The sequence below is a fragment of the Prionailurus bengalensis genome, chromosome D1 (genome assembly GCF_016509475.1).
Source record: "Prionailurus bengalensis isolate Pbe53 chromosome D1, Fcat_Pben_1.1_paternal_pri, whole genome shotgun sequence".
Classification (NCBI taxonomy): Eukaryota; Metazoa; Chordata; class Mammalia; order Carnivora; family Felidae; genus Prionailurus; species Prionailurus bengalensis.
This window is the reverse complement of record NC_057346.1, coordinates 76,622,072-76,640,956: the sequence shown is the minus strand read 5'-3', so window position 1 is coordinate 76,640,956 and position 18,885 is coordinate 76,622,072. Positions and strand designations below refer to the sequence as shown.

General features: G+C 49.4%; 1 protein-coding gene across 1 annotated transcript in view; it reads right to left on the bottom strand.

Annotated features, from left to right (window-relative positions):
- SLC6A5 (solute carrier family 6 member 5) overlaps window positions 1–16,958 on the bottom strand; it is a 55,790-nt gene extending 38,832 nt beyond the window's left edge. The window contains exons 1-6 of the mRNA XM_043580817.1: window positions 16,667–16,958; window positions 14,696–15,250; window positions 11,936–12,074; window positions 9,066–9,197; window positions 8,546–8,719; window positions 58–199 (exon numbers count right to left, since the gene is read on the bottom strand). Coding sequence (XP_043436752.1) covers window positions 58–199; window positions 8,546–8,719; window positions 9,066–9,197; window positions 11,936–12,074; window positions 14,696–15,250; window positions 16,667–16,669 — 1,145 coding nt within the window. The 5' untranslated portion in view covers window positions 16,670–16,958. The remainder of the gene's footprint in view (window positions 1–57; window positions 200–8,545; window positions 8,720–9,065; window positions 9,198–11,935; window positions 12,075–14,695; window positions 15,251–16,666) is intronic.
- Between the last annotated feature and the right edge of the window lie 1,927 nt (window positions 16,959–18,885).

The window sequence follows — 18,885 nt, the reverse complement described above, 5'->3', positions numbered from 1 at the left end:
AAAATTCATTAATTCACTGGGTTTCCCTTAGAAAGTTTATTTTAAAAAAAATCTTACTTGAAGTATTCTTCACTTCCACTGACAAACGTCTTATTGGCCTGGCTGGTGAAGTTAACCATTGTCAAGTTGGGATAGGCAGTCATGCAGAAAGTGGAGTTCTTGATCTGTATTTTGGGATGGTCGCTGATGACACAGGAATCTGTTTAGAAGAAGATGGGACAGAAACACAGTGAAATCTGTACAGAAATTATACACATCTCTCTCCTCTCTCTAGCAACTGAAGAATAAGAGCCAAAAGTATTTGCCAAATGCTAGAGACTAACCTGGAAAGTGTTACCTGAACAAAGGTGCATCTGTCAGGTGCAGATGAACCCCAGGATTATGTTTTAGTCATCCCAGAGACCCCAGGACCCACAGCAGTGCCCTGTGCTAACAAAGCTTGTCATTTACGGAGAACTCCCTACGTGGCAGGAGCCATGCTACACATTTTGCATGGTTATCTCATTAATGTTCACAACAGCCTAAGGGTAAGTGCTATTACCTCCATTTTTTCCTAATGTTTATTTTTATTTTCGAGACACACACAAACACACACTCACTCTCTCTCTCACACACATACACACACACACACACACACACACACACACAGTGTGAGTTGGGGAAGGCAGAGAGAGCAGGAGACACAGAATCTGAAGCAAGCTCCAGGCTCTGAGCTGTCAGCACCAAGCCTGATGCCGGGCTCAAACTCACAAACCACAGGATCATGACCTGAGCCAAAGTCAGAGGCTTAACCGACTGAGCCACCCAGGCACCCCTATTACCTCCATTTTTAAAGTGAGGAAAAAGGCTCAGAGGAGTTAAGTAACTCTACTCAAATCACACAGCCAATAAGGAAGAGCATTGGGATTCAAACCCAGATCCTAGGACTCCATAAGAAACAAATGGCTTGCAGAAACGAATCTGTAACTGAAATTTGAAAATTCAAATCTGCAATCTGAAATTGAATCAGACATAAGCAAACCTTCTGAACGACTACCACAGGAGGCTTACTAATGAGTTCACCTTGAACCCGCCGCCTGGCACATGGCTGACAGACGTAAGTGCCTTAAGATACATGCTGCATCTGCCTCCCACACACACACAGGGGTTTGAGGAGGCAGAGACCATGCCATGTGCTTGTAAGCCTGCAACAAGACCTAACACGGTGCTTCTCAACTGGGGATGAATTTGTCCCCCACGGGGCACTTGGCAATGTCTGGAGACGTTTTTAGTTGCCATACCTAGGGAATAGGATGCTATAGGCATCTAGTGGGTACAGGCTACTGATACTGCTAAATATCTTACAATGTACAGGCCAGCCCCCCACAACAGAGAATTATCCAGTCAAAATGTCCAGGGTTTCGAGGCTGAGAAGGCCTGACCTAGAGTGGGATGGGGAGGGGGACTCACCACGTGGATCATAGTAGGTCAGGCACTCCGCTGGACACTTTAACAAGGACTATCCCATGAAATCCTCATCAACCTTGGGAGGTGTATATTAGTATGCTCATTTCAAATAGGAAGAAGCTGAAGTCTTTCTGACTATATTACAATGCCTCTCTGACAGCCTTATAAATACCCATCACTTGGCAGTTTAAATAGAGTCCACCAGGATACTGTTTTATCCCCAAAGATACTATTTTACAAAGGAGTGAAAAGTAACGATAACAATGGCTAACACAGGGCACATACCATGTACCTTTGTAAGTGCTTTATATGCACGGACTGATTCAAGCCTCACATCACCCCTTTGAGGTAGGTATTGTTATTGTCTATGCTGCAGATAAAGAAACGGGCACAGAGAAGAGCAGGTGCTTGCCAAGGTCATACAGCAAAACCAGGAGGCAAACAAGCATTCTTTCTTTGGGGGCCATGCTCTTAACCACTGTACTGTGAAGCAGAGAGCAGGGATCATAGATTCGAACACCTTCATAAACCAGGCTGGTGACACAAATGATGAAGGCATAAAATAGAGGGTGATAAGGAGAGGTGGGGACTCTGGCAAACCAGAGGATACTCCAGACAAACGGGGCCATGCCTTTTCCTTGTGTTCTGGCAAAAGATGCAGAAAATTTGGATATTTACACGAAATCTCTCCACCTTATTTTATTTTTTTACATTTATTTATTTATTTTGAGAGAGAGATAGAGAGTGGGCGGGGGGGGGGGTGGTGCAGAGTGAGAGAGAGAATCCTAAGCAGGCTCGGCACTGACAGTGCCTGATGTAGGGCTTGAACTCATGAACTGTGAGATCACGACCTGAGTGGAAACCAAGAGTCAGATGCTCAACTGACTGAACCACCCAGGTGCCCTGAAATCTCTCCATTTTAAAATGTTGGAAATAAGGTCAAATTATTTTTAGATATCGTGGACCAAACTACAACAAAAAAAAGAGGACAGGGCCACCTGAATCTGGTGCATGGACTCCTAATGCATGCTACCTGTGGAACAGTAAAGTGGATAAGACTATGGGTTCAGAGGCTCCTCTGCCCTGAGAGTTTAGAGGAGTTAGAGGAGTCCCTTTATCTGTCCAAGCCTCTGTTGTCTGATAATTGTTATATCTAGCTTACAAGATTGTTGCAATAACCAAAGTAAGTGATATCAGGAATGAAAAAAAAAAATCTCACAATGCCTTGAGCGCTGCTGGACTCAATAAATTTTAGCCATAACTCAGTCATCATTGTCATACATTTTTATGGGGTGGGCATCTCTAGTCCTCAGTGACATCTCCCACAATCTCACTGGCCAGCCATAAATCACCTACCACTTCCCGCTCGTTCCTCCAGAATATCTCATTATATCATATAAAAACTTTTAAATAACAATTATAAGACTCTCTTCCCTCTGATTAGTTATTTTTCTTTAACGTTTATTTATTTGTGTGTGTGTGTGTGTGTGTGTGTGTGTGAGAGAGAGAGAGAGCATGAGCGGAGGAAGGGCAGAGAGAGAGGGAGACACAGAGTCAGAAGCAGGCTCCAGGCTCTAAGCTGCCAGCACAGAGTCCGATGCAGGCCTCGAACTCACGGACTGTGAGATCATGACTTGAGCAGAAGTCAGACACTTAACTGACTGAGCCACCCAGGCGCCCTCTTCCCTCTGATTAGTTCTTTAAACCAGGGTTTTCAACAGCAGTACTACTGACTTTTTGGACCAGATAATTAATTCTCTGTTGCCGGGAGCTCTCCTGTGCATTGCAGGATAAACAGCATCGCTGACCTCTGCCCACTAGATGGCAGGAGCATCTCCGCCCCTCCATCAACACCCCACCACCCTCGTTGTGATAACCCAAAATATCTATAAACATTATCAAATGTCTCCTGAAAAATCTCCCGGAGTTGAGAACCGCTGATTTTAGAGTCCTCAAAAATACCTTTTAATTCAATATTATCTTTAGTCTAATCAAATAACAGAGTTCCGGAGGGATTCTGACCTAATTATCAAATATTTACAAAGGGAGCATTTGTTTCCCCCAGCAGCAATCTGGATGAAGACAACAAAGGACCATCCACAGCCCTTTTCTGTAAGTAAGCGCAGAAGTTATCTCCTGTCCTCCTGCCAAAGAGTACGTCCATCCCCTAAGACCGAAGAAACCGCTAAGACGCGGGCAAATGCCAAATCGCTTGCTTCCAGAACTGCCATTGTGAATCATGCGGGCGGCTTCCCTAGAGAGCTTCCCTGGACGACTCTGGATCCCTACTCTCAGCGGCAGTGCAAAGTCACGCTGTTCCTGCGTCACTGCAGAGGGCTCCTTGCGGCCTCCAGCCTCCTGCAATGTCCCTTCCCACCATTGGGCGGCAGAAGCGTGCTTCCCAGCGCGCAGCGCCTTCAGGTGGGCCAGTGGAGGAAGGATGGGCCGTGTCATCAGACCTCCGCGGCCCAGCAACCCTGAACAAAGAACAGCGATAAGGATCGTGCTAAATTGGAAGCTGTTCGAATGGGATTCTCTTTACTCGGGCAATTATTAATAAATGAAAGCACACGAAAGACCAGGGAGAAAAGGGATCATTTAATTAAAGTTCTAATGAAAATTAAGCCATTCCAGGAATAGAAATGGTATTTTTGTTGTTCCCATTTTAAATGACCCAGTCGGCTCCTAATTTCACAGAACAGTCGCTGGTCTCAGTTGGCAGGGCATGGATTAGCTATTCTCCATTAGACATCTGAAAGGTTGAGTCCTCCTAAGGAAGACAGTCTTAAAACACACACCTTAGAAACATGCTGAAAGCCCAGCCTCTAACAATGGACAGAGCCAAGGCTGGGGGCTGGGGTACAGGGCCCTGGCATCCCGGTGGTGAGTCAGGCTCCTGGAGCGATATGACCCTAGCAATGCTGAGCCGGCCATGGGATAAACACTTCCTTGCTATGACTGAAAGTCATAACTGTGAGCTATCCAATTCCTCCTCTGAGACCAGTGGCCCGCTATCACATGGTAGGGCAGCTATAGGACAGAGGCTGAGCCTGGAGGTTATTTGTGGAACACTGCGCTAGGGGAAGGGATTTTTCCATTTTCTAAACATTTCTCAGAATGGCCATTTGGGAAAGGGTCTGGGATATCCACCCTCTGAACTCATGACTTGTGAGTTCAAGAGAACTCAAGAGCAGCAAGTTCAAGAGCAGCCTGACTGCTGCAAGTCAGTCCACCACTGCCCTTTCTAAGTCACCCCAGGACCCCAAAGGACCGATACTTCCACAAGGGAGAGCCTGGCCTCAGTAATGGAACACAGTCATGTGCAGACAGCACAGCGAACAGATGGAGGGACTGCACAGAGAAAGAGTGAAGATTGGAAACTTGCTTTAAAAAAGTGGGGGATTGGGGCGCCTGGGTGGTTCAGTCGGTTAAGCGTCTGACTTCAGCTCAGGTCATGATCTCGCGATCCGTGAGTTCGAGCCCCGCGTTGGACTCTGTGCTGACACCTCAGAGCCTGGAGCTTGTTTCAGATTCTGTGTCTCCCTCTCTCTCTGACCCTCCCCCATCCATGCTCTGTCTCTCTCTGTCTCAAAAATAAATAAACATTAAAAAAATTTAAAAAAAAGTGGGGGATTGGGGTGCCTGGGTGGCTCAGTCAGTTAAGTGTCCGACTTCAGATCAGGTCATGATTTAGTGGTCCATGAGTTCAAGCCCCACGTCAGGCTCTGCACTGACAACTCAGAGCCTGGAGCCTGCTTCAGATTCTGTGTCTCCCTCTGTCTCTGTTCCTCCACCACTTGTGCTCTGTTTCTATCTCTCAAAAATAAACATTAAAAAAAATTGTTTTCAATGGGAGTGGAATTTAAAGCACTTGCTAAGAATAAGATAAAAATCTGTCCAGCCTGTTTATATGCTCCCAGGGAATAATCAGAGTGAAAAATGTCCATTGTCTCTCTCTGCTCAGAGCTTGCATAGTTTTTATGGTTTGTACCAGTCAACTAGGAGCTTAGCTGTAAAATGCCATTACTCTGCCTTTAATGTTATCATCCGCCAGACTGGAAACTTTACAAATCCAGGAACACCCTCTCCCACATTCCTGGTCTAGACAACATGCTCAGCTTGCTTCAAAAAAAAAAAAAATACACACAAATGAATATAAGTGTGTATATATACACAGAGACACACACTCTGGCTATAAAATAAATGTGTCCATGATAGAAAAGGTAGAAAAGAAAATATGGTCCCAAATCTGTCAGTAAACATTTTGTGTATTGGGGGGAGGATTTCCCCGTGTTTTATGAATATTCATGTTTAATGACTACAGAACACTTCATTCTATGGATGCACTACAGTTTATTTGAACTATGGGATTATTCAAGAATTATTTGCATTTTGGGCACAGATTTAAGTGTTTCTAGTGTTTTCCAAGACTGTAAATGTGGCTACAATGAATAATCATGTATAAGTCTTATCTGGGTCTTTGATTTCCCCCCTTAAGATTGATCCCCAGAAGTGGATCTACTAAGTCAAACGACTGTTCGGACAAGCTTTCTTTTTAGCCCAGGGAATCTCAGTCCCTAACAGACAGTTAGGGAACACATGGACTGATGTCACTGTGCCAGGACTGATGGGGCAGAACCTGATGGACCAAGGAGCCTTCGGGAATCCTGGATGAGCAGGCAATCAGGAGTCATGACATCTAAATCTCGGTGCGGGTTCTACCTTTTGATTTACAGCCTGACCCTTCCACTCTCTTCAAGTTCACTTTCTCAACTGCAAAATGGTAATCATGTCACCTGCCCCTTGGAACTCTTGGGGCTCTTATTAGGAAGAGCAGGGACATCTTTTATAAAGCTGCTTTGTAGACTGGGGAGCATTTGGCATGATGCTTTAGAACCATGGCCCTGGGAGGCAGGCAAACTTGGGTTCAAATCCCAGGTCTACCACAGAGTTAGCTCTATGACCTTGAGATCCAGCTTTTTCATCTGTAAAATGGGAATAATAATAGAAGCCATGTGTTGACTTGTTGTGTGTTGGTAATACAAGTAAAAGGGTTCCCATAGTGCTTGGCATGTCGAAAGTGGTGCTAGCTGTTATTTAAGTGTGAAGGTGCCACACAAATATTAGTGGATATGTTTGTTGAAGAGAATGTTGTTTCTGAACTACTGCCCCTCCTGGAGGTCAGCTGTGGGACACTGATCACCATGACATCTATCGTTCCTGATGGAAGTCCCCAGGCAAACTTCCCATGGAGCCTGATTCAAGCCAGCAGTCCTCCTCCAGCAGGTTCTCCCTTGAAAAGTGACCTCCCTCCCGGGCACAATCTGGGAAGGACAGGCAAGTCTGGGGAATGACCTTGAGGTATTTCTGCATTCTAGACTCTACATCCTAGAAAATGTTCCAGGAGGCCACTCCAGCAGCTAATTGTTAGTTGTGAATCCATGAATAGCTTTTGAGTGGAATTCTCCCAGAGAGCAGCTTTGTAGAGGTGACCACTGGGATGGCAGAAATGCAGGCAAGGAGAGGGGGCATTCCATTCCAAAAATGGTTAAGGGCATCTAAATCAATAAGAGGTGTGATCAAACTCCAACCTAGTGGTTCTTTGGTTCCTGGGGCACTTTAAAACTACGGATCCTTGACTCTATCCCTAAATTGTCTGATTTAATTAGTCTTATGTGGACCCTAAGGGATGTCTTGATTTGTCAGTTCCCCAGGTGATTTGATATATAGCAGCTTGGGCTGAGAACTGCTGCCCTAAGGCAAGAATCCACCAACACTGAGACTGTGAGAACACTGAGGCAAAGAGAGTTTAATGGACGCTTCTCGTCGAGCCACCCACCTGGGAACCTCCACACACCCCATCCCGCATTCCTGAATACTTCCAGGTGCACAGGGTTTGACTTCCATGGGCACATGTCTTTAGTTTTAGCTCTTTTTCAGTCTTAGTCAAAGCCACTCTAGGTGGAGGTTGGTCATGGCATGTATGTATATGCACAATGTGTGTAAAAATACTCCAGTGTGAATTACTCCCTTTAGGTATGTGCATGTCTACAAGGATATGGCAGGGAAGAATTCATCTTTCTCTCATAACACACTCAAAGGGTTAAATAATGCCCTCATTCTGCAATGTGCTGGCTGTAAGGGCAAAGGAGCTGATTTGGGGGCCTACACTAAGAGCCAATCATGTAGAGATCACAGATTCTGACCTCAGCACAGATTGAGCTTAAGGGGAATAACAGATCTTCTGGAAAAAGAAGAAACTACTTGTTTATTGGTGCCCATTGAAATGACAGAGAGGTTTCAAAGGTGACAAAGGTGACGGAGGCACCTTCTATTTGTAGAGGGCTATACTTTTCCAGCTGCTCCCATATCCTTTGTTTCTGGCTTCCTTACAGCAATCCCGTGAGGTAGGTAGGATAAAGAACACTATTATTCCTACTTTACAAGTGACAAAAATGCAGATCCAGAGAGAAAGGTTACCTGCCCAAGACCCATGTACCGTCAAGGGCAAAGATGTCATTTAGGTCAGACAGCCTTGCTGACAAGTCTGCCCTGCTCCTCCTCACTTCCACCCACCTGCCTTTGAACCAGAAAGCTGACAGCTCCCCACAAGCCCTCACGTCCTAGGGGATTTCAGGTTTGAACCGTCAGGAACTTTCCCTGACTCCCCAGGCAGACTTCTCCATTTCTAGGTACTACATTATGCACGTTTCTAATCTCTATCAGAGGTCTGCCACTCAAGTATCTGTTCTCCTAGTTACCTCATGCACTGAGCAGTATTTTGTGAAGTGTGATCCAGGATCACAGGCATCACTCTCCTAGACTCTAGGACCCCATTGCTTTCAAATTGTACAGTACATATGAGTCACCTGAAGACCTTGCTAAAATGCGAATTTCCCAACCCCATCCAAATCTAATATATCAGACTACCCAGTGAGCCTCTAAGTCTGCATTTTTAACAAACACTCCAGTTAGTCATGGGCAAACAAAAATGTCATCACCCCTCCTCTGAGCCATGAGCTCCTTAAATGTTAGAATTAAGTTTATTTGGTTGTTTTCATCTCTGCCCACCACTTAACGTAGGGATATCCAAACTTACCTAATAAAAGTTTGGTTTTATCTTTGCATTCTGGTGTGTTCCAAGGGTTGTTGCAGGAGCCCCAGGGCAGCACAGACACAAAGGAGGCAAACAGGTAGAAAAGTGTGTAGCAAATAATCACATTGTAGTATATGGCTATTAAGACGGAGATGATCAGCATTGCGATGCCACAGCCTGTGGAAGCAAGATTTCCAGGGACTCATTCCAGTCCAAGTCCTAGGGAATTCTTACAGTTGGGCACAGGGAGGGGACCTAGGTCTTGGCTCTCTTTCACAGATGGATACACAAATAGTGGAGTGGATTCTGTGTCCATCAGGGAGATTGAGGCATTCTGAGAGGAACAGACCAATGCCAGAGGCAATCTTGGGCCATTCTTCAGAGGGTCCCAGAGGTAGAATGGATCAAATAAAGGAAAATGTGAGTTACCCTGTTCACAAAAGCAGGTCTCCCTCCTGGGGGCTGAGTGGTGCCAGAGAGAGCAGAAGAGGGCTGAGGAGGCTGGGAGGCAGGGCGGACTCACCTTGTAGGGCCGGGATGGCCTTCCACACAGACACTGGCCCCTGGCTGGCAAACTGGCCCAGTGACACTTCTAGGAAGAAGATGGGTAACCCAGCCAGAGCCAGCATCATCAGGTAGGGGATGAGGAAAGCACCTTGGAAAGACAGAGTGAGAAGTGAGAAGCCCTCGGAGGCCAAGGCCACCTTGGCCCACATTCACCCTCTGAGGTGGGAGCTGGCTCCCCCTCATTTTCCAAGAAACTTTTGACATTCCAGCTCAACCACAGGGACCCTGGGACATTTAACAGCCTTCCTGTACCAAGTTCAGTCCAGAGTACCCAACAAACACACTACTTTTCCCAATTCCCTCCTGGATGGGTTGCTAGGGGTTGTGTCATGGTGGGGTTTTATTCTTTTCTCTTCTTTTCCTTTTCTTATTACAGCATTTCAACGTCCTCCAAATTAAGCTCTTCCAGCATTCAATAAATCCACACCCGTGACTCACTACTAGAGTCATATTTGGTGAAATCGTCTCAGCATCTCCACCCTCCAAGGACCCGATATCTACTAAGGTAGACTCCAGGAGCCCTCCTGTGCAATACCCTGAGTTACCTGCGCACCTCCCGCCACTCAGTGCTGGGTCTGCTCTGCCAGACAAGTGGCTAGAAAATCCCTCTCTCCGCCACCCCAGCCACCACACACTTCTCAACTTTCTTCTCCACATGAAAATCCCTTCCATCCTTCAAAGTCAACTCAAATGCTTCCTCCTTCAAGAAGCCTCCCTTCTCTGTCCTCCCACAATACTTCCCTAGGCACTGAGCACCTCCCAATATTTACATAGTGTCTTACCTAGACTGGAGCCCCCAGAGGTTGTCAGCCCTTCATCTCTTTATTCCCTGGAATGCCCCCCTCCCCCCCCCCCCCCCCCCCCCCCGCTCCCTGCAAACAGGACAATAGTAGTAGGGAGGCTGCCTCAACTGATGGGGGTTCTCTGGGGTTCATTCCCTTAAAGAATTAAGATCGTTTGGGAGGGCCTTAGGGAACAGCCATGATCTTTGAAATGACTTGGACCAGTAAGCACTGTTGCATGGGTCAGAGCCAATTCAGGCACTAGGGATGCCAGAACCCAGAACGCTGTGCTCCAGGAAAGGAAAGCTGATTTTTCTCTGGTCTACTCTTTTTGGTCACCCTTCTTCCAACTTCCTGTCTGGGCTGAAAGGCCTTTCCTGCCTGGGCCCTTCCAGGTGAGGAAAGCCCAGCAGGGGCCTCAAGCTCTTGGGGAGTAAAACGGGGGGGGGGGGGGGGGGGGTGCCCTGCTCTAGCCTCTCCAGATGGGGTTTTGGAGAAGGGTGGATTATGCAATCCTTTCCCCCCCCCCCCCCCCCGCGCCCGAGAAGGAGGAGGCCAGCTCTCCACCCAGTGCTGTGGGCTGCGGAGCTGGGAGCCGCAGTGTAGAAAAGTCTGCCTCCCCCTCCCCGTGCATGGCTATGTGAGGAGCTCCTGGAACCGGGGGCAGGAACCTGGCCACTGGGCCAGACGCAGACCCACACTTCGCGGATCCCCAGGGGAGCAAAACATGGGTACTTCTGGCACGCCAAACTGCCCTGGCTGAAAGGCCCTCCCTAGCTCCTCCCCCACCTCCCACCACTACCTGTCACTGGAAGCCTTATTATAGCATCTCCGGCCCACTTCTTGCACCCTGGACTGGGATTCTTACAGAAAACCAAGCGGAAACCCAGCTAGGGTTCCTATTTTTGTGCGGCCAACACATGTTCTTCTGTTTCCAGGGCACCTCCGTTTGCAAATGATCGGCCATCCTCATAAGTACTTGTCAATGTGTCCTAATTTGGAATTGGAGGGGAGAAGGCATATTTTTCCGTTTTAATCATCTGGTGGTGCAGCACCTGTCTGCTGTCTGGAGCCCACCCAAGAGAAAACAAAAAACAAAAAAACCCTAACTTGGTGGGGAGGGGGTCTCTTTGGTCCTAGGAGGAGGTCCTAGTTGCAAATTCCTATTCCTAGAGGGGGACTTGTCAGTTTAGGCAATGTGGGGGCGAGGCCCTGGCCAAGGTGCCTCAAGGTGGAGAGCGCCAGCAAAGAGGACCTTGAATGGGTGGGCTCTCTCCTCCTCAGTGTGTACATAAGAGGTACACTGGATCCAAGGGGCCTGGCAGCTGGTATGTACCTAACTGACATCCTCACCATTTCAGAAATGGTTTTCCTTCAAAAGCAGCTTCTTCCACCCAGTGAAGACAAACAAAACGAAAACCATTTTTTGCCAAACAACTTGGCTAAAGTCAAAATATGTCCTGCTTGTGCCCAAGGGGATGTATGTGTGTGGGTACTTCTGAGAGGTTCTGGAGAGTACAGACCCCGGCCCCTCTGCACTCCCACCTCCTGGGTCACCAGCACCCTGCATTCTGCACAACTCAAACACCCATTTGCAAGGTCTCCTATGTAGGCTCGGATTTCCAGGTTATAATCTTAAACCGTCCTTAATTTGGTGTCCAGGACCACACAGCTACTGCCATTTAAGTGCACAGAGTGCGCTGCTACAAGAATATTTCTTGGCTAAATCAGAGTTTGAATTCTGAATGCGGCCATGCCCTCTTGGCTCGGGACCCAGTCCCCCAAGCTGGACCAGTGGGGGATCATGGAGGCCCCCCTCTCTCCTGAGCTCCATCTTCAGACAAAAGCCTCCTGGATCTAGTGCCAAACCGTTATGGTGGCCCCTGCCCTCTGGCTTAGCACCGATGCCTATGGGGGATGGAGCCTGAGCGAGGAGGCTGCTCCCAGCCTCCCCTCCCTGCCCTTTCCGAGGCTTTTGGTGCCTCCCCAACCCGCAAGTGCCCGCCCCGCCCCTCCGCAGGCGGAAAGACCGGAAAAGCCATACCTCCCCCGTTCTGGAAGGCCAGGTAGGGAAACCTCCAGACATTGCCCAGCCCCACTGCGTACCCCACCATGGACAGGATGAAGTCCAGTTTGCTGGACCAGTTCCCTCGGGCCTTATTCTCATCCCCTTGCTCGTCCTCCTGGGGGCGGAAAAGCACATTGTCGGATAACAGCCCCGGGGCCACCGGCAAGCAGGCCCCATTCCGCCCATCCCCCCTGCTGAGGGTCTTTCCCAGCAAGCAGGCCCCCATTTTCCAACTGAGGATGCATTGGCAAGCAGGACCCCAATTTTGAAGAGAGAGGATGCATCTACAAGCAGAGCCTTTACCCCTCACCCCTGCACTGAAAGTCTTTCAGCAAGCAGGCCCCCAATTCTGATATGAAGATTCATCTTCAACACACCCTTAGACCCACCCCTCCTTCCCAAATCCTGCAGTCAGGGCACACCAGCAAGCAGCTTTCCCCAAACCTTGAACCTGTTGGTTGATTGCAAGCAAGTCCCTCCATCCCCAACCCCTGACCAAGAGTTCAGTTGGCAAGCAGTTCCCCAATATCATGCCTAGAATCCCCAGCAAGCAGATCCCTAACCAACCCCTCTCTCCCCAAAACCCTCAACACACTCCTTCCTCAGCCCTTTCTCCCTCTGGAGTCTGCTAGGTCAGAAATAGAGCCGCAATGCCTGAAGCCAGCCAGAGCCCCTGCCTCATGTTCTCTGCCAAAGCCTATAGGCAGAACCTACCTGATTTGCTAGTGTAAGGGGGGGGGGGGGGCACCTTTCAACACCAGGGCAAGGGAAATGGGCTGGAGAGAGGTGTGGGTGTGAAACAAGAGGCAGAACAGAGAAGGTAGATATGGCAAGACACGAGATATCTGAAGCGTTGAGTTCTGGTCTAAACTTTACCACTAACCATCTGGATAATCCCAGGCAAGCCACATGCTCTCTGAGCCTCTGTGCTCCCATCTATAAAATGAGGGGCTGAGAAGAACTATCCCTTGAGGCGCTTTCCAGTTCCAACCATCTATGGACCTTTGAGGCTTGCCTCTCCAAGTTCACACTAAGATGCTCTCTTAGGGGCGTTATCTCCTTCTGGAATGCCTCACTACTAAGCAGAAAAGGAAGAAGATGAAACCACCTCAACAAATTCTAAATGTTCAGGATGCCTGGACACCACACCAAGGTTCCAAGGACCCAAGCCACTGCCCGGCCTCTACTTCCTCCGTCACACTCCATTTGCTATTCTAGCACTCTGGTCTGTCTCACGCTGTTCCACAGGCTGTGGAGAGTAAAGGAGCTGTCAGGAGAAGAGGAAGTCTCTGGAAGGGAGGAGGGCTGAGGTAGGTGTCAGGAAGGCAAGAACAGGAAAATGGGCAGAGCTGAGAATAGGCAAATGCAGGGCTTAATCTACTCTGAACATCTTCAGCATCCCCTCCACAGTCCTTTGCCAGGCACACCACCTCCAGCCCCACCCACCCTCCAATTCTTCTCAGGCTAAAAGGGTGGGAGTTTCAGCCGTTTTTTTGCGCTTTTGCCGCAGTGCGGAGGTTAAGCAAGGTATTTGAAACAATCTTCTGCCTCCATCTGGGGTCACACTGTTGGGCACATGCTGTCAGAGGCAGTTAATATATACAGACAAACGCCCCAGAAGTGGACACCAAAAACAGGGGCAAGTGGGAAGGTCTAAGTGTATGTTCATTTCTAGTTATTATTCCAACAGCTGGGTTCTTGAGGTGTGGGCCTGTGTGTGTGTGTGTGTGTATGTGTGTGTGTGTGTGTAAATACTAGAGTGTCACCGAACAGAAGGGCTGTACAAACTGGAAATCTCACATAGGCAGATGTTTAGATTCAGGTGCTCAACACATGCCTAGCCCCCCAGACAGGGGAAGGAGAGGAGACAGCAGAAAGGTAGGGGATGGAAAAGGAAGAGCTCAAGTAGGTGAGACAGGACAGAGAAAGGAAGAGATCAGAGGAAGCAGAGAGACTGGAGGGAAATGGAAGACAAGAGCCTGTATGGGAGAGGGTAATAATAAGCAGTAGTAGTTGCCTTATCCTGAACCCAGGATTGGGATTTGCTCTGTGAGTTTTTCATGCCTCTCATTGAGTGTAAAGGATCAAATGTAGAGGCAGGTCCAGGCATGGAGCTAAAGAGATAGATTCTCTTTAAGAAAACAACAACAACAACAACATATACAAAGTTATGATGAAAAACTAGGTACTGGGTTTTGGAAGAGCCCTGAAGCTTAAGCTTCAGTAGTAGCTTCATGTACACCCACCTCTCCTCAATGAGTTCTCATGTGATAATTTCACTCTAAGCGAAAGGTACTACTGCACTTAAACTGTTATTCCCTGCAGGGGGAGGGGAAGAGGGTTCCTCTGTATTTCTTAATTTTTCTAATTAAGGAAAAATATTTTAAAGAAAAGACTCACTCATGGACAAAAGGGGGAGTCTTGTTTTCATAATCTATCTGTCTCAACCGCTTCATGAGCCTGCATGAATTTGCGCGACTACTGAGGTTGGGAAGAGACAGGTCGTGGCGGCTCCTGAGATCGTGATTCCTCTGGCAGGGTCACAACAGCCCTTGAGCCCTGAACTGGGGACCCCAGCGCAGCGCGAGCTTCCAAAGCCCCAAAGCTGCCTCCCGCGTCCATTACCTGGCACTGCCAACCGGTCTCCCCATCAGCACACGTGCACCCACCACGGCCCGGCTCGCCTCGCACGCCTAGGGGGCGGGAGGCGGCGCGGGCCGAGCACGACCTGCTTACCTGGGCGGCAGCAGTGGCCACGCTGCCCGGGAGCACGGACGTGATTCCATCCGTGCCCAGCACCACGGTGCTCTGGCTCATATTCACCCAGCCCACGGCCGGGGTATTGTTCCGCTCCAGGGTGCCTTTGCCCACACTCACGTTAGCATCCCCCTCGGGGCCGCGCAGGGCCGGAATCTTACAATGCAGAGCGTTGCCGGGCCCGGCGGCCCCAGAAGGAGCTGCGGCCTGCGCGCCGCGCGCCTCGCTCAAGTCCCTCGGAGCTGCCGAGGCCGCAGGCGCCCGCGGGCTACTGAGTTTGCAAGCCCCCACGCCCTGCCGTTCCGCCTCACAGGCTCGCGCGTCAGGGGACTGGAAAGTTTGGGCGCCGGTGGAAGCGGACCTGGGCACACGCGGCGTCGGCGCCACGGCGGCGGCGGCGGCGGCGGCGGCGGGGGGAAGCTCCTGCTCCGGGCTCGTCCTGGGCGCGCACGGGCCAGCATGGTGGCCCAGCGCCATCGCCGCCCCCAGGCTGTTGGCTGGTTGTTTATTCATTTCCTTGGGAGCACCGCAATCCTGCAAATACAACGTGAAGTTCGTGCACACACAAACATACACGCACGCACAGAAAGTCTCGGTAGCTCTAAAAATACCTGTATCTACATGTAAAGACGTTCACCACTCAGGTCCAGACACCACTCGGGTCCGTTCACCACTCAGGTCCCAATATCTCGGGAATAAACTGGCATCTGGATTTTTTTTTCCTTCTCCAAGAAAAACTGTATTTCTCAATTTGCCTGTCTTGTCAATAACCAGATGGCATAAAGCAGTTAATATTCTCCTCCCTGATGGTGGGAGAACTAAGAAAATAGGCAGAAATGTGTTTTTGTAGGGGGTAGCAAAGGAGGGTAGAAATAACCCTACAGCTATGAGCTCCCCGCCCTCTTTGGATTTCACATCACGGCTGTAGGGTGCCCACCTCCCCATCACCATAGTAGAAAGATTCTTTAATTTTCCGCCCCATTTCCTTTGTCATTCAATAATGCACATTGCCTTTTTTTTTTTTTTTAAATAAGCTATAGGCAAGCTGCGGCCACAAAGCTGATGCCCTGGCACCTACGAGTGTTTCAGGCCAAATGGGTTGAACGAATCCCAGCATTTCCAACCCCATCTTCGCCCTCCAGGTAGCAAAGGCAGGAATAATGATCCCGAGCAAAACAAGAACAACAACCACCACACAATAACCATAACAAACCAGATGTACAACACAAGACAGTAACCAGGTTTGTTATCTTACGCAACTTACATTCACTCCCAGATTTCCAGATATGTAAAAGAACATGCAAAGTTTTTTGGTTCTCTTTCCCCCTCCAGTAACTAGTTACAAGAGTGTCCAATGCCCTTCATGCTTGGGGACCAAAACTCAGGACTAATTTTCATTTGCTTTTTCTCAACTGAGTTTCAAATTAAAAGATCTGCAAGTGATGGTTTTTCCATCTGCTTTCTCCACTCGTGTAATCTTTCAGGGCTTCCTGAATATTAGCACCAATATTTACTATTACACTGTAAGAATGACCATATTACCTTCACCTCAACCTCGTGCATCTCGTCTAACCGTCTTTCATAAATGCACAGGTCGGAACTCATTAATTTACACCAAATCTAAACACCTTGTCTCCAGCAAGCATTGTTATCTGAAAAGCCTCTAGGACTCAGCGACTAGCCTCAGTACCGGCACCTGGCTTTTCAGCACCGAGGACAGTGCCTGGGATCACAGTTAGAAGATCGGGATCTCCGTTCTACAGAGCTTCAGAAACCTCTTTCCCACCTCAGGTGATGCTCACAAGAACAAATACCTACGGCTGTGAAGATTGCCCTCCCTTCCTCTTCCAAAATGCATAGAACACTTCAAAAAGAAGTACTCTAAACGAATCTGCCCTTCCTCCACCCGCAGCTCCCTTTCCTCTAAAAAGAACAAAAGCAAACACTCACCATGTCTGACACGGGCAACAGATTGAACGGGCAGAGAGTGAAACCAGCTATTGAGAAGACTGGGTTTGACTCCAACAAGAGAGGCGCTTTCTATATCTCCTTGGAAAAGGCCAGGTTTGCGTCAGTGCAAAGCAAGGTGCCCTTCGTTTGACATTTTCTTGATAATACAAGTTTGATAAATCATTACCCCCTTGGATTCGAGTTTTAAAGGGACAACAGCAGAGAGTACGCTGGCCAGTTGTCCCTCGGGCAGGAGGGGGCTGCGTGTTCGGCGTGACTCATATGGGTCTGATTACTAAACCGAAGCCGGCGGGAGGGGATGACAGAAGTTTGCCTCCTCCTAATTAAGGGAGACATGGGAGGGACACGTCCCACTGCACCCAAGGCGAGGCGCAGCCGCCAACAGAGCGGATTGGGCTACGAGGTGGGTGAGGGGGAAGGAATTAAATTACTGTCATATTTCTGTCTTTCTCTTCCTCTGGTTCCCTTGGCTGTCTCTCTGAATCTGCAGGCAGCGGGTTCCGCAATATTACCCTGAGATCGAGGGTCTGCATGTAACGGCACAGCTCTGCGATGGCCAGTGCTCACGGGTCCTGCATTTATAACATTTATAATGGTGTACCTGCCTGAGTGTATGTGGGCTTCAGATCCTCACAGCTCTACTAGCAGACAACCACTGTTAGAGGGCTGTTAGACAGCCCTTCCAGAAAACTAGGAGTTTCGCTTATACATTGAGGTCTAGTATTTGCATTCCTATCGTATCTCTATTAACACAAAAGAAATTCTGAGTAAAATTATGACTGTTCTCATTGTATTTTTTAGACACCTCTGAAAATACTTTCGACAAAGAGGACATTATTTCCAACAGTGATCTCGTTCTTAGGTCACTTTCAAAGTCAAACGGAAACCCATTCTTTTTTCATAGCCCTCTCAATAAAAACCCACCACAGCCAGGCCAGATGTGGAAGCGCAAGGTCTGAGAGAGCCTCCAGATAGCGATCTTCAAGAGCCAGGCGGCAGGATGGCCAACCGGGAAGCCACAGGAGGATGTTCTACTGTACTGTGGCGCAAGTGAGGGGTGGCCCTAAAGATAAAAAGATGGATTTTCTTGGTATAAAGCAATGGCTACAATCAGAAGAAAGGGAAAACACCTTTGCAAAGAAGGGTTGGTTTGGAGACTCCAAGGGGATTGGTAACAAAACACCTCCCCTGTCTCCTTTCTGGCCAGCTTCATTCGGGGAACGCCTCGCCCCGGAGGTGGGGAGCCAAGGAGGGCACTTTGTCCCTTCCCTGACGCTCGCAGCACGGCCCACAGCCTCGGGGTCGGCTCCGTTGCACTTGGCTGGGCCGTCCCCGCGCGGCAGGAGGACAAAGCCGCGGAGGCCGCAGGCGGAGGCTGCGGCGGCAGATTGCGGTGAGCGCCCGGGGCACTGCGGGGGCCCCCTCCCGCCTCCTTCCGAGCTGCTCGAGAGAGCTCGGGTGCCGCCGCTCACCGGCTCGCCAGTCTGCCCCTTCCGAGGGCAGCCACCGGGGGACCCGCGATCTGCACTAGGATGGAACGATGCGTAGGTTTTCTTGATAAAGCCTTCCTGGCGAGCCGCCTTGCGGGGTTCAGGCCGCTTTTTATTGTAGTTTCGAGTTAACATTTATTAAGCTCTCAATATTGAACCATTGTGCAAGAGCTTTCCATGAATTATCCCATTTAGCTTTGGTAACAACCGTTGAGAAATTCCTAGTTCTAAAGCCCGGGAAACTGGGGTTTAGAAAGTCGCTTTCAAACCCGGGAAATTTTCCCCACCCTGCCCATAGGGATGTCGCGGGAGCCCAGTTGCACTGTCTCCGGAGGCCCGCTCCGAGGGAAGTCAGGCGGGGTCGGGGAGGAGGAGTAAGGGAGACTGGTGTGGGATCGGGCTAGGCTCTGGCTGGAAAAGGGTCAGCACAACAGGCGGGGCCGAGAAGCCCGCAGGGGCGCGTGTCTTGGTGGGCGCTGGGAAGCATCCTAGACTCTGGGAACCACCGGGAAAGCCGAGGGAGCCTGCTGGGCGCTTCTTCCGAAACAGACCCGTTTCCAACGAGCCAAACGAGGATAGGAGAAGAAGGGTAAGGGCAGGCCTGACACCCCCCACTTCCGCGCCAAGAGATGCGCCCCTGGGTCGGATTAGCGCCCCCCCCCCCCCCTGCAGGCCCTGGGCAGACTTCCACCGTGGACAGTCACGACT